The 22,447-nt window shown below is 36.9% G+C and overlaps 1 protein-coding gene across 1 annotated transcript in view; it reads left to right on the forward strand.

The window, feature by feature from the left end:
* The first annotated feature begins 1,323 nt into the window (after nt 1-1,323).
* Nucleotides 1,324-22,447, forward strand: part of SAV1 (salvador family WW domain containing protein 1) — a 29,965-nt gene continuing 8,841 nt past the window's right edge. The window contains exons 1-3 of the mRNA XM_058293447.2: nt 1,324-1,556; nt 3,738-4,181; nt 20,846-21,116. Coding sequence (XP_058149430.1) covers nt 1,463-1,556; nt 3,738-4,181; nt 20,846-21,116 — 809 coding nt within the window. The 5' untranslated portion in view covers nt 1,324-1,462. The remainder of the gene's footprint in view (nt 1,557-3,737; nt 4,182-20,845; nt 21,117-22,447) is intronic.

Here is a 22,447-nt window from a genome sequence, read left to right on the forward strand (position 1 = left end):
CTTTGTTTTTTTCATAGCAAAACAAAATTTGACCACCTTCCTAATCATTTGTAGTAGAAAATTCGTATCTTTTGTTATGACATACATTTTGGATCTCTTGTGAGATAAGTTTTAGATCTCAGATAAAGAATTCTCCACAATTAAAGGCCTAATTTAGCTACTAGGGGATAGATCCTATCTTATTTTCCAAATGTTACCCTGTGCCTTTGGCAGTTTCTGGTTATAGAGAAGAAAGTAGTGTCTATTATTTCAGACTGAAAATTTCAGATCCTGACCTCTAAGCGTTCAAAGCCCTCAAAATTCTAAGACTGAAATAGTTAACTCCAAGAGGAAATATGTGACTATTAAAGAATGATAGTTATGAGAAAATAACTATAATATGCTATCGTCAAAATTATCTCAAGTATGAGAAAATCATTTTATTTTTTTGTCTTATTTTTAAAAAAACATTTACTCCCATTTTGTTCCCCTACATTAAAAGGATAAACTCCCTAGCACGCAATGATCAATTTCTATTTGTTTAATTAGTCTTGAACCGATTAATGTTTTCAATTTAAAGGAGGCATCTGTATTACCCAGGGTAGCGCTCACTCGGGGTTTGTGGTCCTTCAACTCTATCCATATTCTGCGTTATCGAGGACCTGAATTAACTAGCCCCGAACACTTGAGGGACTTCATTCAAGGACGACTGTGGCAACGCATCTGGGGGTGGGGTGGCGTCGTTAAAGCTTTCCTCCAAGGCCTGAGGGAAAAAATCTGTTCCTCAGAACTGGAGAGGGGGCTGCACTGCGTGGGCACACGTCAGCCACCACGCACGCTTTGGCCGACTTCGTCCTCTAGTCCCTTCCAGTCCGCGGGATCTGAGGATGCAAATACAAGGGGAAAAAAATATCTCTATTATGTAACTCAGTATTAGCTGAACGCCTGAAGACAGCGGGCCCTCCTCCGGCGAGGGGAGCCAGCGGGTTAACCGAGGCTCTGGTGCGGGCGTCCTGGGAGCCGCCCCGGGAACTGGGGTGGGGTGGGGGAGGGGCGGCGGTTGCGCAGCGCCGGGTTTCCCAGAATTCCCAGCGGCCGTGGGGAAAGTTTACAGGACGTAGGCGGCGGTGGTGGCGACGGCGGTACCCGTAGCGGTCATCTGGCGGCCCGCGGCGGACCATGGCCCTGGCCCGGCTTCCCTGGCCTTTCCTCACGGCGTTCTCGGGCAACGTCGCGGAACGGGCAGACTTCCGGGCGGGAACTGATATGCAGCTGAGCAGCGGCCGGCGCGCTTAGCGCCCCGAACATGCGGCAATCCCTGCAGGCGACCCCGGGCTGCGGAGAGGCGGCGGCGGCGGCGGCGGCGGCGGCTCGGGTGGGAAGGAGGCGGCGGCGTCGGCGGAGGTGGCGTCGGAGACGGCCGGGACCCAGCGCGGAAGTCTAAGGAGGCTGTTTGGCTCGGCCTCGGGGTTCGTCTAGAAGGATGCTGTCCCGAAAGAAAACCAAAAACGAAGTGTCCAAGCCGGCCGAGGTGCAGGGGAAGTATGTGAAGAAGGAGACGTCGCCTCTGCTGCGGAGTGAGTGTCGGGCGGGGCGCATCCACACCTGGCCCGGCGGGCTGCGAGACCCGGGCCAGGGCGCCCCACGTGTCTCGTTAGAACCCCGCAGGTCTCTCTGCGGCTTCTCCTTGTTGGCCTCAGTGTTTCCTGTTTTCTTGTGCGTGAAGTGTTCTTCGTTTGAAAGCCGTGAAAGGATAAAAAGCATGAAACTTTGGTTTTGTTTTGCTTTTTTCCTCTTTAGGAGGAGCCCCCTAAAAATAGCAACTCCCCGCCGTGGTAGAGTTTGGTTTTGATTCCGGAAGAAAGACACACTTTGGGAAATACTTAAATTTTGGTACCCTGATGCTATAGAAGTGTAAAAGTGGTTAGACTGGGAAACATTCTACGTCGAGATGTGCCTTGTGTTTGCAAACATTGTGGGTTTCACTCATTGGTGCTTGAAGTTGTGCAAACTCTGAGGCAGAATTCCTTAGCCCTGTTGCTGGATGCAGAGATGAGGAGGTGAAAAGCAGACGGTCTTTATTGTAGCCGCTAACCAAAGCCTCATCGCTCTTAGATCTCAAAGCAGAGGAGCTAACAAAAATCATTCGTATTTGGCTGTTTGAGCTGTGCTTTAATAAAAGACTCCTTTCAAACTCCAAAAAAGGGAAAGTAGCTTAAAATGATTCCTATCATGTTTTAGGGAAATTACCAGAAAGTATTTTTTAAACTTTAATAGGATGTATTTCCCGTTTTCTTCTCAGTTTAAGTATTTGGCTCTGATTTTTGAACGGAGTCTTTTGAATTTTTAATTCTTGCTTGCTTGTTCCGGATATTTGTGAGTGAAGGCGCTAATATTTTGGTGTTCATTTTGTGTGCTGAGCCCCTTGTCTTGGAAGGTCCTAGTAACCTTGTGACTTAGGCATTACCTAATTATATAATTGGGAAAGTTGTTCATAGAGGTTCCTAGTACTTGCTTAGGGTCACGTAGAAAGGGGTGGAAAGCGTATTTTCGCTTTAAAACCACATCGTGAGCCTACTCGATTTATTGTAACCTTGTAATGCTTTCTGATAGAACAAAATTAATTAGATGGGCTACATCAATGACCAGAAACTTGATTGTAAAACCTTTTTTAAAAGCTTGCTTTTTCAGTACACATGCTCTTAAGTTTTTGGCTAAGTTTTTAAATGATAGCTTGCATTTGCTGCAGATGGTTTACCCAACATTTCGTGAAGTGGTGAAGTAGGTTTGCCACACACACCTTTTTGTTTTTGTTTTAGTTTCATGAAGTGTTGAGCTTTACTTATTCAGGCAATTTGTTTCTGTCTGAAGCCTATTAATATGAATGCCCTCTAATAAGTTTTCATAGTGGTCTCCAAATCTAGTTTTTTTTTCATGTGTTGAAGATATTGCTTTCTAACTAGGAATGTCTAAACTATTTTAAAATTCTTTATTAAAAGTACTATATCTTGAAAGCCATTGTTTAACTGTTATCTTCTGTTTTGAATTATAGTTGTTTGTTCTTGAAGGAGCCATAAGTTCAGAAGGGTGAATTTGAACTGATTCAACATGTGTGTACTTCTTTGAAATGAGCTTTTTTAAAAATCTTAATACCTAAAATTTTGGCTTTCCAGATTTGGGTTACTCTCCTAGGTAATTCAAGAGTAGGAAAACTGGGTTAATAAGTCAAAATCTTTTTTTAAAGGAATCCATCTTTACATGTTTGGAAGTAGTAGTATTATGTTCTGTTTTATCTTAGAAATTATGTATGTTCGAAGAAGGAATTTTAGCAGTTCCTAAAATGAAGTGAAAAACACCAAAACGAACTATATATCTTATGTAAATGTTGCTGGTAATTATTTATAGTTAGGTGTTTCCTATTTTGCAAATTTATTCTTGAATTATTTTGTTCAATATGTATTTCATATTAAAGTTTATTGGCATTTTGCCGTATTTTGTATGGCAGTTGCGGAATACATTTCATTCTGGCTGAGCTTTCGTATAGCACATTCATACAAAGTATTGATTCATTTGGGTGGGAAAATATTAATCAACCTTAATTTTAAAGTACCAAGCACTGTCTTAAATGAAAATTTAAAATTATGTTTTCTGAAGTTCATTGAAATTTTGCATTTTGGGGGTGATAGATGTATGCTAACTACTTTTGAAAAATACATTTATTACTTGTTGAGATAACTTTATTCTTTGTTTTATTATAGATCTCATGCCTTCATTTATCCGGCACGGTCCAACAATTCCAAGACGAACTGATATCTGTCTTCCAGATTCAAGCCCTAATGCCTTTTCAGCTTCTGGAGATGGAGTAGTTTCAAGAAACCAGAGTTTCCTTAGAACTCCAATTCAAAGAACACCTCATGAAATAATAAGAAGAGAAAGCAACAGATTATCTGCGCCCTCGTATCTTGCCAGGAGTCTAGCAGATGTCCCTAGGGAATATGGCTCTTCTCAGTCATTTTTAACTGAAGTTAATTTTGCTGTTGAAAATGGAGACTCTGGTTCCCGATATTACTATTCAGATAATTTTTTTGATGGTCAAAGAAGGCGGCCACTTGGAGATCGTGTACGTGAAGACTGCAGATATTATGAATACAGTCACGATCTCTTCCAAAGAATACCACAGAATCAGGGGAGGCATGCTTCAGGTGACTTTAAATTATAAATACTACATTAGTTTGTATTTAGATTTATGGGCAGTTCAATTAAAAAGGTGCTCTTTTCTGAGTTTTTCTTGAGAAAGCAACAGATACTCCTAGTGAAGTAAGTAAGCCAGGTGGTAAATAGTTTTATTAACCCACATTGGGTGAAAGAATTCTCATGTCTATTTATTGTATTAACTAATGTTATATAAACTTGGTGCTTATCTCAAGGCTATCTAGACCATTAACACTGTGAGCCTTGGCAACCCAGAGAATTTAATGTCTGTAGTTGGATTGAATTTAGTTTAGATTCAGTAGAATTGAAAGGTTAGGAATTCAGAGAAACAACTTAAACATGGGAATGAAAAGGAGGTTAGGAATAATTGGGAATGTGAGGTGATACCTTACCATGGGCAACCACATCCTTGCTTAGGCTTGTGAGGATTACATGATATAACTAACCATGAATAACTACATTTTTACTTAGAACCTGTACTCTTTCTCTTAAAACTTTTAGTAGCTCAGTAATTATTTTCCAGACTTGATCAGAAAGACTTATGGTCAAATGTTTTATCATGTGTTGAGCTTATCTTTTGTTCTTTATGGAATGGGCAATAAATATTAGCCATATAATTAAGAAAAAAAATCTGCTCTCCATATCTGCTGACATGAGGATGCTTCTATAAGGAGTAGAAGAGAGATGAGAAATGCACAGTTATACTTTATGCCTAAAGTGCTGAATTACACTAGATGACTGAGGCAAGCTGAAAGTGAAACTTTATTGTCTGATTGTTTTTTGCAAGTAAATTGTAGACCTTGAATTTTGGTGGGATAAAAAAACAAATCATGAGACAAATTTGCCTTATAGCCTGTGTTAACATCAAATCAGCTGACTTATAACAATTTGGAGTACAAATATTTGATGGTAGAAAACATGTTTATTTAGTATTATTTTTATGTCTCACATTTTCCCTGGTTCCCTTGTTCTCTGCCCTCTAGTACCTTATTTAGGAAAACAAAATTAATGTATGCAAAATAATAGAATAACTGTTAAAATTTGTATTACTGACTGAGAGCAATACAGAGTCACAGGTCAGGGTTGGTTGGATGCTTAGAGAATGATTCTTGGAAGATGTAGTACTTGAACTGGGCTTTGAACTTGGATTTTATATTACCAAAGGCAAAAGAAGAACATTTTAGATGGAAATTTGCAATAGCACAGTGAAGGCAGAGAAAAGAGGATTGCAGGTACCAGTGGCAGTGAAGAGAAAAGGACAGATCTGTGGTGGTTTTGAAGGAAAAATGATACTTAATTATGGGTTGAAAAAGTAAATCATTAAAATTTTGAAAATTGGGTAATAGTGTAGAATAGTTGGTAAGAGTAGCTTATTTTGTGAAAGCTGATATTGAGTTTCATTGGGGCACTGAAATTGAGAATTTTCTTAAGCGTGTAGAAGTACCTAATGAGCATGGGTGAGTACCTTTTTGTGTTTTAAGAAGTAGATTAAAGAATTAAGACAATTGCATATTTGACTATATTGGTTATTTCTAATATTGTGCAGTTTTAAAATCCAGAAGTAATTAGTTATCCAACTAAATAGTTTCCAAAAGTTCATTTATATTTTCTTCTAGAGTAATACCTGCTTATAATAGGACATCTGCAAAATGCAGAAGAGCAAAGCTAAATTACCCATCATACCAGAAATTCTTAATATTTTCATTATTTCCTTCATCTTTTTTATGCCTCTTTTTTTACATTGTTATAATTGTCTGTGTACAGTTTTGTACATCTACTTCTGCAGTGAGTTTCTTAATGTTATACACTTTTTATGAGTAGTTTTAATGACTCCCTAATTTTCCATTTGTTGGATGTCTCGTGGTTAATATTTTAAGTAAATTCAGCCTTCTCGAGGTTAATGAGGATCCAGCTTAAGCTGGGAACATTTGGAAAAGGGAGAAATGGGGCAGATCTGAATTGATGGAACTTGGCCTCTAATGGGGTTTGATTGATGAGAGACAGGGAAGAGTCAGATAGGATTAACATAGCACTTGGCTGTGTAGGTACTCATTAAATAAATGGTTGAATGAGTGAAGAAATTCAGAGGTTTCAAGTCTGGAGACTTAAGACAGTTTTGGTAACTTGGAGGGACCAGAATTACTAGCTTAAAACAATCTTTTTTACTGTTAATAACCATGATTTATTAGGTTTGTGTGTGTGTGTGTGTGTGTGTGTGTGTGTGCTCACCTCTCCCATGTGTATTTATATTGCAGATATCACTGATTGATCATGATACTTTTTCTTCATGAGTTTTAAGTGTATGAGTTTGAAGGATAAATAATACTAAGTCAAGATTGTTGTTTTAATATTCTGACTCATAAAACATCATTGCAGAAGTGCTTTTAAGACCTAAATCTCTACTGATAATCTCTTAGGAGCAATCTGACATTATTTTTGTAAGTTTAAAGAAAAACTTTAAAACAATCATGATTTAGAAATAAAATACAAGTAAATTGGATACTTTTTCAAATTTAAGAATGCCATTAAAAATAAGATTTGCATTTATTACAGCAGCGATACTTGCTCAAGAAAATTCATTTAATAACAATTTATATCAGATCAATATAAATTTTATCTAAAAAAAGTTTTACCTTCGAGAAAAAAGTATTTCTTTGAAGGTCTTTTTTATGTGGCAGGGAAAGATTGATAATTGATTATTAACTGTACATAAAAGCCTAGCAATGCTCTTTTCCAGAAGGAAAAATCTGAATATGAGATAATAGCTGGAAATTTCTTGAAAAGACTTGAAACTTCCTATCGTTTTCAAGAATTCTGCTAATTAGGGTTGAAGGAATTTGAGTGAATAGAAAGGAGAAAGTAAGTTTGTGTGAGGGTAGAAGTGTGCTATAGAAAGATTTATTTTCCCTAGAATTAAATTTTGATTGCCGTTACTAATGTCATACACATAAAAAGGAATGGAAGAAAATGATTTTCTAGTGACTTCTTAAAGACAGTAGTAATTCCTGCTTAGCTTATTGCTTAGCTTTTCAGGAAATGCCTTATCTCAAGGGTTAACTTCAACTTATTGTATTTAGCTGAAGCACAAAAACAAGTTGCACAATATCTTAAAGGGTTTTAGGGCTTAGCAAATTCTAGGTTTAGCTGTGAGATATGACCTTTAACATTTTTTGGTCAACATACCAATCAGGCATTTTACTGAATGTGCCAAAGGAAGGAATCCTACTGTTAACAGGAAGTCTTTAGTTAGAATACTAAAGGCAGATGGAGTTCCTTTGTTTTGCAGTTAAATGTTTTTTTTTAGTTCTTTGCAGTTATAAGAAACTTTAAAACTATTTTATTTTGAAAGATACTAAAGAAATCAAATAGTAAAAACTAAATTGAAAAATGTCAGGCTTTACCAAAAAATTACTGCATTTATATTTATTACAGCAAATACATAAATAATGTATCTCTTGAGAGGGGTTATGTAATTATTAGAGAAATAACTTTATCTGTAATTGCAAAGGAGGAGGAGGAGGGAAGGCAGTTGCCTTGGTTCAATACGTAGATCTCTTTATCAACATCTTGATTATATAGCATGGGCTATACTGTTCAATACCTGTTACTATGAATAAGGTTGTAGAATGTCAGTAGACTTCCTGGTTCCATTTTCTTCCTTGTAGGCACTATAAAATTAGGACTCCTAAGTGTAGATCTCATAGACTTGTATGAGATATCTAGTGAAAGCTTGGTAGAAAGAAAATAATCCTTTATCCATGTCTTTGTGAAATCATTTTTTAGCTTGTGAATGCTTTTCTTTATTTTTAAGTATATATATATATATATATATATATTTTTTTTTTTTTTTTAAAGATTTAAACATGCTCCCTCCCCCATGTCTGTTCTCTCTGTCCATTCGCTGTTTGTTCTTCTGTGTCTACTTATATTCTCATTAGGTGTCTCCGGGAACGGATCCTAGGACCTTCTGGAGTGGGAGAGAGGTTATCATTCTCTTGAACCACCTCACCTCCCTGATCTGCTGCTTCTCTTATTGTCTCTCCTCTCTGTCTCTTTTTGTTGCATCATCTTGCTGCGCCAGCTCCCCACATGGACCAGCTTGCCTTCACCAGGAGGCTCTGGGCATTGAACCCTGGACCTCCTATATGGTAGACGGAAGCCCAATTGCTTGAGCCACATCTGCTTTCCTATTTTATATTAATGAAAGGTGTTTGTGCAATTAATTTCTGCAGATGGAACCTGTTTTGAGGAATGCCATTCATCCTATTCTGGGATTAAACTAAATTATGAAAAACTCACTTTTTCCTTAGAGCCCAGATACTGAAATTCTCAATTTTCTACATTCATGTAGTTTAAAATTGGTAGATTGTTTTTCCTTTTATTAGTGGCAGTCATATTTTTCTTAGAAGAATTATAGTTGATCTTTCATTGCTAAGATCACATGGTTAGGGAAGCAGACTTGGCCCAATGGATAGGGCGTCCGCCTACCACATGGGAGGGCCGCAGTTCAAACCCTGGGCCTCCTTGACCCGTGTGGCGCTGGCCCATGTGCAGTACTGATGCGCGCAAGGAGTGCTGTGCCACGCAGGGGTGTCCCCCGCGTAGGGGAACCCCACGTGCAAGGAGTACGCCATGTAAGGAGAGCTGCCCAGGGCGAAAGAAAGTAACAGCCTGCCCAAGAGTGGTGCCGCACACACAGAGAGCTGACGCAACAAGAGAAACACAGATTCCCGTGCTGCTGATAAGGGTAGAAGCGGTCATAGAAGTACACAAAGGGAATGGACACAGAGAGCAGACAACTGGGCAGGGAGGGAAGGGGAGAGAAATAAATACAAAATAAATCTTAAAAAAAAAAGATTACCTGGTTAGTAATAAGCTTGCCATTTGAATTTATACCATCTTTGGGACTTCTGGAAAATAATTTACTTGATACTTTGTTTCCTCATTTGTTAATTGGTAGGGATAATACTATGTCTTAGAGCTGTTCTGAGTATGAAATAGGACATATGGAGAAGGCCAGAGACAGTATGCACCCAAAACTGTTAGTGCTGATAACTTTTGTGAGAGTGTTATTGCTTCCTGTTTTTTCCAGATTTGGCATGTTTGGTTATTGAAGTTTCAGTTTTTTCGTTGAACTTGTACTGGAGATATGTATGGTGTGTGAGAGCTTGACATAGTTGTTTGTTGTTGTTTTGTTTTTTATTAGTGATAATGTTTTAATGTTTCAGACCAGTGGTTTCCAGTAGTTTTGTACTGACATTCATCTCTTAATACATTTTATAAAATTATCCTAAACAAAAGTTAAAATAACTTTTGAAAGTGCATGTGACACTTTCAGGAATTGTGGGGACAATCACATGAATTTAAATAAATTATTTATAGGTGTCTTTAAAAAGGTTGGGAATCATGGTTTTACACAGACTTTGTAAAGTTGATGAGCCTATTTGGAACTTTGGGGACTTCATAGCTTATTTATGAAATTGTCAAGGTTTAGTTCCTGGAGATGAGAGTTCTTACAGAGAGGTCTTTGTGCTTGCTTATTCTGAACAGTAATTTAAAATTTATCATAGTTCAAGTCTGGTTTTTGGCACCTAATATTCTTTAAATGTAGGCCTAAATGTAAGTTTAGCCATGTTCAGTATATGAAAATCTGGATTTTCTAAACAGATGAATAAAATTGTCACAAATTTTAGTATTCTTTAAGCATAAAGAGTAAAGTTTTAAATTAACTCAAATAGTTTTTGTTTTTTAATTATGCTGTATTTAGAAGTCTATATTATGTATATCCAGGGGACCATCATCCAGCCACAAGGTTATGGTTCTTATACATAACTCCATATGAATACATAGAATTCACCCGTAATTTTGTTCTTGTTGTTGTTGTTGTTATTATAACATTGCTGTTCTTGGTTGTGGCAAGTAGTACAACATTTTTAATTTGATGGAGGTATTAAAGGATAGAAAGCCATTGCATGCTTCACAGTATGAATTTAAAATTATTTGCTGTGTGCATGTTACATTGGCTTCTTTTCTGTTTAAATATTTTCTCTTTTAAATTGCTTAGGCTGTGCTGCAAAAACAGTAAGTTGCAATTTGAGTGAAGCCAGGTCAGTTTCTTCAAAAGGCTTGGTAGCTTTGTTCTGTTGTACAGTTACCATCTTTTTAAAGAAATATATGCCTTTTTTTCCCAAAGAATACTGAGCAAGTGTGATTTAAAAGAATTTTTTTTGCATTCTTTCTAATATTTTCCTTTTTGGCCAGAATAAATCACAGGTACTGTTGTATATACCCCTATCGAGTCAGTTCCAGAGATAAGTAATGACTGCTTTCTCCTTTTGTAATGTGAAGATTGATCATGGCTTGAAATGTAAGCCTGATTCATCCATCATGAAGTTCTCTTTCAGCCTTTTACCTATTGTTTTTGGCAGCTATTAATGATAATTGGTTAGATCCAAAGTTTCATTAGATATTACAAATAGCAGCAGTGCTCTAATTGTATCATTTCTTTTTTTTTTTTATTAGTTTGAAATTCTTTAATGAAGACCTTTCCTTATTATTTTTTTGTGGTTCATATGGGAAAGAAAGGATAATGGCTGTATCTTTCCCTTTATTTATTATTTTTCAGAGTAGTGAATTGGTACCTTAGCCACCATCAAAGGTAACCAGTGAGTTTTACTTTTAGTATCGTAATGAACTCATGGGTTTTGTTTTGTTTAAACTAAACTCTAGCTTTATTTGGATTTCATCATTTGTTTTATTACTGTCTATTTTGTTCCAGAGTTATCACATTGCATTTAGTTTTCATGTTTCCTTAGTCTCTTTTGGTTTATGACAATTTCTCTGTCTTTCCTTGTTTTTATCACCCTGACAGTTTTGAGGAAGTAATTTGTAATGACCCTTAGTTTGAATTTTGTCTAATGTTTTTCTCATGATTAGACTGATGTTATTGGTTTTTTAATATCAGGGAGGTTCAGTTTACTTATCATAAAGCAAAAGATACATGCTATCAATATGACTTTAGTGGTGATGTTAATTTCTATCGCTTGGTTAAGATGTGTTAGGTTTCTATACTGTAAAGTTAGTATTTTCCCTTTTCCAAAGTCTGTTCTTTGGAAAGGATTCACTAAGTCTGATTTACACTCGCAATGATGTCGGCAGGTCTATCTCTCTATGTTCTGGAGATCTCTACCTCCATCATCACCACCATCCATTACCAAAACTTTTTCATCACCCTAACCAGAAACTCTGTTTCCAGTAATCAGTAACTCCCCATACCCACCCCCTCCCAGCCCCTGGTACCTGTAATCTGCTTGCTTTCTCTAAGAACTTTGTGTTCTGGTTATTTCTTATAAGTGAAATAGTAAAATATAATCCTTTTGTGTCTCACTTATTTCACTCAACATGATGTCTTCAAGATTCATCCATGGTACAGCATGTATTAGACTTCATTCGTTTTCATGGCTGAAAAATATTCCATTGTATGTATATATCATATTTTGTTTGTCCATTCATCTGTTGATGAATGTGGGTGCTTCCACCTTAACCACTGTTGGGATCAGTGCTGCTATGAACACTGGTGTGCAAATATCTGTGAAAGTCTCTGGTTTTAATTCTTTGGGATATATAACTAGAAGGGGGATTGCCAGGTCTTGTGGTAATGCTCTGTTCAACTGCTTGAGCCACATCTGCTCCTTCTTTGTAGTTTTTATTTGATTTGCATTTCTGTGACGGCTGATTATCCTTAGGTTGCGGATGGTAAGCACCCTTCCACATGCTTATTGACATTGTATATCTTTGGAGGAATGTCTTAGGTCTAATCAGACCCTTTTGCCATTTTTTAGTTGGGTGGTTTGTCTTTTGGTTGTTGAGTTGTAGGAATTCTTTATATATTCTGGATATTAAATCCTTATTAGATATATGATTTCAAAATAATTTTTCCCATTCTTTAGTTTGTCTTTTTACTTTCTTAATCATATACTTTGAAGTACAAAATTTTTTATTTTGATGAAGTCCCATTTACCTGTTTTTTTCTTTTTTTGCCCTTGTTTTTATTTTAGGGTGTTATATCTAAAAAATCTCTGCCAAATCTGAGGTCACTAAGGTTTTCCCTTATGTTTTCTCCTACGAGTTTTATGGTTTTAGCTCTTATGGGTAGATCTTGATTTATTTTGACTTTTTCTATTGTGTGAAGCAGGGGTCCAACTTTTTTCTTTTGCATGTGGATATTCAGTTTTCCTAGCACCGTTTGTTGAAGAGACTATTCTTTCCCCATTTAATATACTTGGTACCCTTGTTGAAAATCAACTGGCTACAGATGAGTGGTTTATTTCTAGATTCTCTAGATCTGTATGTCTGTCTGTATGCCAGTAGCACACTGTTTTGATTACTGTGCCATTATAAGTTTTTTTTTTAAAAAAGATTTATTTATTTATTTAATTCCCCCCCCCCCCCCCCCCCCCGGTTGTCTGTTCTTGGTGTCTATTTGCTGCGTCTTGTTTCTTTGTCCGCTTCTGTTGTCGTCAGCGGCATGGGAAGTGTGGGTGGCGCCATTTCTGGGCAGGCTGCTCTTTCTTTTTCACGCTGGGCGGCTCTCCTCACGGGCGCACTCCTTGCGCGTGGGGGCCACGCGGGGGACACCCTTGCGTGGCACGGCACTCCTTGCGCGCATGAGCGCTGCGCCTGGCCAGCTCCACACGGGTCAAGGAGGCCCGGGGTTTGAACCGCGGACCTCCCATATGGTAGACGGACGCCCTAACCACTGGGCCAAAGTCCGTTTCCCTATAAGTTTTGATAATAGGAAGTATGAGACCTCCAACTTTGTACTTCTTTTTCAAGATTGATTTGGTTATTTGGGGCCCCTTACTATTCCAGAAGAATTTGAGAGTTGACTTTTCCATTTCTGCAAAAACAAAAACAAAAAAGCTACTGGAATTTTGATAGGGATTGCCTTGAAGCTGTAAATCACTTTGGGTAATATTTACATCTTGAATATTTCTAATCCATATACATGGGATGTCTTGTCATTAATACTTGGTCATCTTTTATTTCTTTTAGTGTTGTTTGAAGTTTTCAGTGCACAAGTCTTCCAGCTCCTTGGTTAAATTTATTCCTAGATACTTTTTTCTTTTACATGCAATTATAAAAGGAATTATTTAGAAACACAACTGAATATTGTGTGTTAATCTTGTACACTGCAATTTTACTGAATCTGTTTATTAGCTCTCTTTATTTTCTTGATTCTTTGGCATTTTCTGTGTACAGGATCATGTCATCTACAGGTTTTTACTTTTTGCTTTTATATTTTTACTTTTTTCATTTGAAATCTTGATTCATAATAATAATTACATAACTAGTTTTTTGCTGTATCTATATTACATAACTGGTTTCAAAAATAATATCAATATACTAACATATGATTATGAGTAGAACTAAGATATCTTTTTATCTTTAGGATGTCTACCAGTAGGAATGTACAGTTATTGTTTTTAAAATTCACTTTGAATAATTTTTCTCATTGTGGTTAAACCATCAGCTTGATGTACGTTTAGATTCATTGTTTTCACATTTTAGGGATGGCTTTTTAAAATTTTGATTTAATATTGTTTCGTAATTACATAGGACACTTAAATGGTTCCAAATATCAAAACTATAAAAAAAACTTTTAGAGAATTACTTCCATTCCTGCCCTCTCCACCCTGTTCCATTCCTCCTCCTCTGGATAACCATTTCTATTTTCTTTAATTTTTATTAATTTAGTTGTATCCTTTCATTACTACATTTTATGAAAATCAATACTAAGACACAAACACATATTTACAGGTGTGTACACATATATGTTCATATTCTCTCTCTTTTCACATATATTATATTTAGTTATTTATTGCTGTATGAGAAATTGTCCCCAAACTTAGTGTCTTAAAATAACAAACATTTATTTTATTACTATGTCAATTTCTGTCAGTCGGGAATCTACTAGGTGGGTCTGACTGAGGATCAGAAGCCGTGAAGTTTAAGTCCAGAATTAGCCCCCTAGGGCTGCAGTTACCTGAGGACTCTGCTGGGATTGGAAGATCCCCTTCTGTGCACACTCAAGTGACTCTTAGAAGGAAGCTTCTGTTCTTTGCTGCCTGTTGACTAGAAAGCTGATTTCCTTACACATGGACTTCTCACATTGCATCTGGCTTTCCCCAGAAAAAGTGATCCAAGAGAGAGCAAGTGAGCAGGACCAGGATAGAAGCTGCAGTCTTTTTTAAAAATCTGATCTCAGAAGGCACATGTTATCTTTCTGCTGTAAACTGATGGTCTCACAGAGACAGGGGTGTCCTGCAGTATTTTCGCCAGTGTACTTTTTTTTTCTCAATATTTTATTTATTACCTGCCCTCGTTGTTTGTGCTCACTGTCTGTTCTCTGTGTCTGTTCATTTTGTGCTCTCTGTGTCTGCTTGTCTTTTTTTTTTTTTTTGGAGGCACCGGAACCAAATCTGGTACCTTCCATGTGGGAGGGAGGTGCCCAATCACTTGAGCCACCTCTACTCCATGCTTGTTGTGTCTCATTGTGTTTCTTCATTGCGTCATCTTGCTGCATCATCTTATTGCGTCAGCTCACCATGCCAACCTGTCACGCCAGCTCACTGTCTTGCTCATCTTGAGGAGGCACCAAGAGCCAAAACTGGGGCCTCCCTTGTGGTAGGCAGGCGCCCAGTGGCTTGAACCACATCCCCTTCCTACCCGTGTACTTTCATGTATATGCAGTTTCTTAAACCACCTGCCAGTAGCCTGCATTTATCCATCAAATTATATATCCTTATTTTAGAATCTCAATCAGAGTTTGAATCAAAGCATTCACCTTAATTTTAAGATTTCTTCTGAATTACTTTTTGTTACTGGCATTTATGTATATGTAGCAATATGATTAGCAAGCACACTGCTAACCTAGGCAAGGGATCCTGACTTTAGCATATTTAGGATTGCCAGTATTATATCAAAATGTTTGAAGAATTTCTTGGTTGTTTCTTCTCTCTAACCATTCTTTTTTTTTTTAAGATTTATTTTATTTATTTCTCCTTGTTTGAACTTGCTGTGTGCTATGTCTTTAGAAGGCACGAGGAACTGAAACCCAAACCTCTCATATGGGAGGGAGGTACCTAATCACTTGAGCCACCTCCTTCCCTTTTTTATTGTGTCTCTCGTTTTTTCTTCTTGTGTCTCTTATGTCAGCTTGCCATGCCTACCTATAGTGTCAGCTTGCTGTCTTGCTCATTTTCTTTAGGAGGCACTGGGAACCTCTGCTCCCTGCTTTGTTGTGTCTCTCATTATGTTTTTCTTCTGTGTCTCTTGTTGTATCAGCATGCTGTGCCTGCCTGTTACACCAGCTTGCTTTTAGGAGTCACCAGGAAACAAATCACGGACCTCCCGTGTGGTAGGAGGGAGCTCAGTCACCAGAGCCACATCCACTTCCCTGTTGCCATTCCTTACAGTTAAACTTGGTGTTTTCATTTTTGCCTTAGCTTCTAGCCAACCATGATTTAAACATCTCTTCTTCAAAATCAGCAGGAAACTTTCAATAAATAGATGTGTTGCCTGTAATGTAATCCACATTTGAATGGTAACCCAATCTTCATTTTGAATATTGTGATTTACTCTATATTTGGCAATGTGTAGAGCCTTGTGTGTGACTGACAGTCTCTACTTCCTCCATGCCTCTGCCTTACTTACTTAAATGCTTTCTACTGAGCTATCCATGATATTGAAGAAATGCTAGTACATGGGCTGAATTAGATTGCCATCAGTTTTGATGGTGCATAGCAAGCATCAGAAAAGAGACAGATAATTCACTAGAAAATTGGATAATCCTAAAAGTTCTGTATTTGAGTTGTAGCAGATTATTTTTCTTAATGGCTCATTGAAAATTTGAGTAGATGGAATTAGTTTGACTTGAGTACATCTTGTGCTCTGATGTTACTTTTTTGTTCTGAATTTGAGTTTTCAAACAAGAGCTGGCAAATTTTGAACTATTTATTACATTATATTGTCTGAGAGGCAACAGTCTAGTCTGAGAGGCTTTTCCATCTTAGTCTTCATAAGTGTTTGTGCAATTATTTGGGTATTTTAATTGTATTTTGGCCTTATTTTAAAAAAATAGAGAAATGGATGTGGCTCAGGAAGCTAGGTGCCTGCCTACCACATGGGAGGTCCCGGGTTCCGTTTCCAGTGCCTCCTAATGAAGATGAGCAAGACAGCGAGCTCACATGATGGGCTGACGTGGTGAGCTGATGCAACAACATGATGCAGTAAGATGATGCAGTGAAGAGACACAGCAAGGAAACAATAAGACACAGCAAGCAGGGAGCGGAGGTGGTGCAAACAATTGGATGACTCTCCCACATGGGAGGTCCTGGGTTCAGTTCTGGTGCCTCCAAAATACAAAAGACCAACAGAAAGCAGACAGTGAGTGTAAACAATGGGGATGTAGGGTGTCGGAAATAAATAAAATCTTAAAAAAAAAATACTGGAAAATGAAAGTGTTAATACTAATGATAAGTGAACCTCCCAGACTTGAAACGATAGAGTACAGACAATAAAGTATTAGAACTTTAATTAAACATTTGGACTCATAGTAGTTCACTTTATGTTCAGTTATGAAAGAAGAAGAACTGAACTGAAGAATCTGTCATTGACACTGTATGTGTCATCATTGTGTCCAGAAGACTTACTTATTTTGAGCTATGTGGGCATAGCAAGCCAGTAGTATAACAGGTAGATACAGTGGTTAACTTTCACACATCTTAGTTTGAACATATTCTCATGAATTTATTATATACTAAAGTAAGAAATTTATTGAAGTTGAATTCAGTTTCAACATGGAAATTAATGTCTTCTTCAGGCACCAATTGCTCAGCAGAGAAATATGGTCAGAAAGTATACCAGGTGGGAAATTCAATATTTCCTAAGCGAGAAAACTGAAGTGATGTGAAATTTTGCAGATAATATTAATGTAACAACTTCTGACGTTTGATGTTTTTTACCTTTTCAAAGATGTTTTATATAATTGTATATTAACATATTTCTAATAGTAAGAAACTTGGTAATGCAGACCATCTGAACTTTTCCCCCCCTTTCAGTACAAAATTTTTTAATCAGAAAATCTGTTGACTGTGATATTGTAAATAAAAGATGATAAACGACCAAAAAAATTAAATAATAAAACTTGCATGGTAAAGTGCTACAAAGAAAAAGTAGGACCAAGGATAGGGAGATTTGGGGAGACAGTAGATTGTAGTAAGTGTAAAGTAAGTCTCATTATGGCATTTGAGAAGAGACTTTGAAAGGGTTCAAGGAATGAACCAAGCAGCTCTCTGAAGGAAGAGTGTTCTAGGTCGAGTAAACAGCCAATGCCTACCTTGTTAGAGAACAGTGAGGAGGTCATTGTAGCTGGAAACAGAGTGAACTAGGAGTACAGGGTAGGTTAGACATGGAATGGAGGTCTGATCATCATAGAGGCTTATATCAGTTATCTCTTGATAAAATAATGAGAAAAACTTTCTGAGCTTGGCCTGTATCACTAACAGGCCAAGCTTGTTATATAAATAAAGGTTTGTGATATAAATAAAGGTTTCTTGTTTTAAACCTTTGAGTTTTGGGGTTGTTATTTTCTATGAACTCTTCTTGACTGAGAGTAAAAGTACACAACAAGTTATTTTTTTCCCGAGTAGTATAAATTTAACTTTGTTTTTAAGGTACACAGTTGTATGAGAGTTTTTAAAAAAGATTTATTTATTCTTCCATACACACCCCTTATTTGCTCTCACTGTCTCCTCTCTGTATCTGTTCATTGTTTGCTTTCTGTGTCTGCTCATCTTTTTTTAGAAAGCATTGGGAACCAAACCCTGGACCTCCCTTATGGTAGGCAGGTGCCCAGTTGATTGAGCCACATCAGCTTCCCTATGAGTTTTTTTTTTTTTTTTTTTTCCAGGAGAAGTAGACAGCTTTATTGGCAGAAGCAGGGGAGCCAGGGCGCGCGGGCTTATGCGCGATCTGCGAGCGAGTCCCCCTATGAGTTTTAATATATGTATAGATTTGTGTTTTGTCAGTACAGTTAGTATATAGAACATTTCCAAAACTTCAAAATTTACCCATGCCGCTCCTTTGTTGTCAGCAGCTACCCCCTCCCCCAGTTCCTGGGGACCACTATTCTCTTTTGCCTTTGTTAAGAATCTCATAAAAGGAATCGTGTAATATGGTCTTTTGAGATTGGCTTCTTCCATGTAGCATAATATAATGCCTTTGAGATTTATTATGTTGTTGAAAGCTCCTTTTTTTTCCCCCCAATACCTGAACTGTGGATTGAACCCAGGACCTCATTTGAGGGAAGCCAAACCACTGAGCCATACCAGCTCCCTCCTTTTTATTTGAGTAGTAGTCTACTGTATGTTTGTGCCATGGTTTATTTATCCATTCTGTTGAAGTGTATCTATTTTTTTTTTTTTCCATTTTGGGGCAATTACGAATAAAGCTGCTGTAACCATTAACTTGCAGGTTTTTTATGGGAAGATGAATTTTCATTTCTCTAGGGTAAATTGTTGGGAGTGGGGTTGCTGTGTCATATGGAAGGTACATGTCTAACTTTTATAAGAAAGTACTAAACTTTTTCAAAGTGGCTGTAACATTTTGCAGTTCCACCAGCAATGTATGAGAGTTCCAGTTGTTTCCCATCCCCATCAGAACTCACGTTGTCAGGATTTTGCTTGTTTTTTGTTTTTTGGGGGATTTTTCTTAGCCATTCCCAGGTATGAGTAGTAACATCTCATTGTGGTTTTAATTTGCATTTCCCTGATGGCTAATATGATGCTGAACATTTTTTTCATGTGTTCATTTGCCATCTATATATTGTCTTTGGTAAATTGCCTGTTCTAGTCTTTTGTCCATTGAAAATATTTTTTTGGAGTAGTTTTCTGAGTTTTGAGAATTCTCTGTATATTCTGGCTAATACCCCTTTGTTTAATATGTGGTTTGCAGATATTTTCTCCCAGGCTGTAGCTTGACTTTAACAGTGTCTTTTGCAGAGCAAAAATTTTTAATTTTGAGGAAGTTAAATTTATTAACTTTTTCCTTTATGATCTGCACTAAATGGTGCCATAGTTTTATGTTTTACATTTAGATATATGATCCATTTTCAGTTTTTGTAGAAGGTGTGAGATATAGTTGTCATTGATTGTTTTGCATATGACTGTCCATTCGTTCCAGTTCCACTTGTTGAAAAGCTATCCTTTCTCCATTGAATTATCTTTTCACTTGTGTAAAAAGTAAATTGACCATTATTTGTGCGTGTATTTCTGTACTTTGTATTCTATTCTATTCTGTTGATCTCTTGTCTATCGTTTTGCCAGTACTACACTGTCTTGATTACTGTAGCTCTATACTAAGTCTTAAAAGCAGGTAGTGTGAGTCTTCCAACTTTGTTCTTCCTTTTTAAAATTGTTTTGGCTACTCTAGTTCCTTTGCCTTTACATTTTAGTCTGCTTGTGTATCTGTTTGTACCTACCAAAGATGATGTTGGAGTTTTGATTGGATTACCTTAAACCTAAAGGTCATTTTTTTTTTTTAAAAAGATTTATTTATTTATTTAATTTCCCCCCCTCCCCTGGTTGTCTGTTCTTGGTGTCTATTTGCTGCGTCTTGTTTCTCTGTCCGCTTCTGTTGTCGTCAGCGGCACGGGAAGTGTGGGCGGCGCCATTCCTGGGCAGGCTGCTCTTTCTTTTCACGCTGGGCGGCTCTCCTCACTGGCGCACTCCTTGCGCGTGGGGCTTCCCCACGCGGGGGACACCCTTGCGTGGCACGGCACTCCTTGCGCGCATCAGCACTGCGCATGAGCCAGCTCCACACGGGTCAGGGAGGCCCGGGGTTTGAACCGCGGACCTCCCATATGGTAGACGGACGCCCTAACCACTGGGCCAAAGTCCGTTTCCCAACCTAAAGGTCATTTTGGGGTGAATTGTCTTCTTAACTATGTTGAATCTTCCAATCTACTAACGAGGTGGGTCTTCTTTCATTTCTTTCATCAGCATTTTGTAATTTTAGCACACAGATCCTCTGAATGTTTTGTTAGATTTATATGTAAACAGTTGATTTTTTGGAGCTATTATAAATGCTATTTCAGTAATTTGTTTCCATTTGGCTGTTAGTATATAGATACTTGATTTTTGTATGTTGCCCTTCTTCCCTGCTTCTTGATCATCTCAATAGTTCTAGGACACAGCCAGATTATTTTTAAGAAATTATAAACCCAGAGTAGTTTTACATGTTAATTTTTACTTTTTTATCAAAATTGTAATTCTTGTGGAATGAGGTGAATTTTCTTTTCCTCCCTTTTCCTTTAGCAGAATATGTACCTAAATAGTTAAATACTATATAGCCTAGTGTTATAGACATCAACCAAAAGAAAACTAATTTCAAAGTCTAATTATTCCCCCATTTTGTAATTAAATAATAGAAATACTGCCTAGGTTTTGTGGAAAACTTTATTCATAATGACATAATCATGTTTTTTGTTTTGTTTTTAAGAATACAATCAGAATAGTTAATTTTGTTACTGTTTCTCAGCTAGCATATTTTTAAACTGAATAATTGCTCTATTTCTTCTCTCATTTTCTCTAAGGTATTGGGAGAGTTGCTGCTACATCTTTAGGAAATTTAACTAACCATGGTTCTGAAGATTTACCCCTTCCCCCTGGATGGTCTGTGGATTGGACAATGAGAGGGAGAAAATATTATATAGATCATAATACAAATACAACTCATTGGAGCCATCCTCTTGAGCGAGAAGGCCTTCCTCCAGGATGGGAGCGTGTTGAGTCATCAGAATTTGGAACCTATTATGTAGATCACATAAATAAGAAGGCTCAGTACAGGCATCCCTGTGCACCTAGGTAGAGTATACTTTTATTTTTAACTTTTTGTTTTTAGATTGTCTAATGTTAGATTTGGGATTCATACATTTTCATCAAAAAGAAAGGCATCTTGAAGCTTGAGATTTGAACATCTTATTTTTCAAAGTTTCAAAGTTTTTTTAGTTTCTCTGGACTTATACTTAGTGAATGACTTTTAATAATTTTTAAAAGTACTTTTCTCTCTAAACCTCAAAATAGGATCAATATTCTTATAAAATACTTTAATATGCCAGGTTTTTGTTGTTTATACCCAGAAACTGAAAAAGTAAAATAAAAACATCTGTCTGTTCACATTTAAATTCTATAAATAATACAGACCTATCTCCCAATAGGTCAAAATATACTTTCAAATTATAACATTCAATTTCAGACATGATTTTATGTTCTCCTCTTTACTGTTGCCATGGACAGTGGAATGTGCCTTATCTCAGTAAATGTAGTCAGTGATCATTTGGGCTATTTTGATTGAGGCTGGGCTAATCAGTGGATTTAGTTTGTGGCCAAACTTTTTATGTCTAATACTGTAGCCACATGCCACATACGGCTATTGAGCACTTGAACTGTGATTAATCCAAATTTTGGAGATGTGCTATGAATGTAAGATGCACACTGGATTTCAAAATACAAAAAAAGTTAGTGTAGCTTAGTAACAAAATTGTAAATATTTCAAATTAATATTTGAACTTCAAGAACTGAACCATAAGATTATAAGTGGGTAAAATGTTATCACATGTTTATAGATGTTGCTTAGTATCATCTGGCATAAAACTGAACTTTAGTTAAGAGCAGACATTTGTGTTTTTTAAAACCATTAAAATTATCTATTTTTATTTATTACCTAGATGTTGCTTTAATCAGTTTACATAGTTGGATTTACTGTTTCAACTTTGAAAAGTAGTTTTTTTCCAGTGATTCTAGTTAATGTCACTAAGTATTTATCAAATGACTTAGGTTATCCCTTCAGAAGAACCAAACCTGTTGTTAAGGTTTGCTGTCCTGGGTAGCAGAAGCCTTTTTCATCTAGACAACCAGATTTGAGAGTATATTGAATTTACTTTTCTGTTTGTCATTATTAACCTTATATTATTACAGAATTTTTACAGTTTACAAAGAATTTTCACAGCTAATTCAAGTCTCTTAGTAACCTGTATGCGTTAAACAGAGAATAAACACCTTCCCTGAGCTCACGTAGACAGTATTAATAGTTTGAGTATCTAGATTATGCCATTCCTTATATAGGCATACTTTGTTTTATTATGCTTTACTTTATTGTCCTTCACAGATATTGCATTTTTGTTTGTTTGTTCTTA

The sequence above is a fragment of the Dasypus novemcinctus genome, chromosome 3, assembly GCF_030445035.2.
Source record: "Dasypus novemcinctus isolate mDasNov1 chromosome 3, mDasNov1.1.hap2, whole genome shotgun sequence".
In the NCBI taxonomy this organism is placed as follows: domain Eukaryota; kingdom Metazoa; phylum Chordata; class Mammalia; order Cingulata; family Dasypodidae; genus Dasypus; species Dasypus novemcinctus.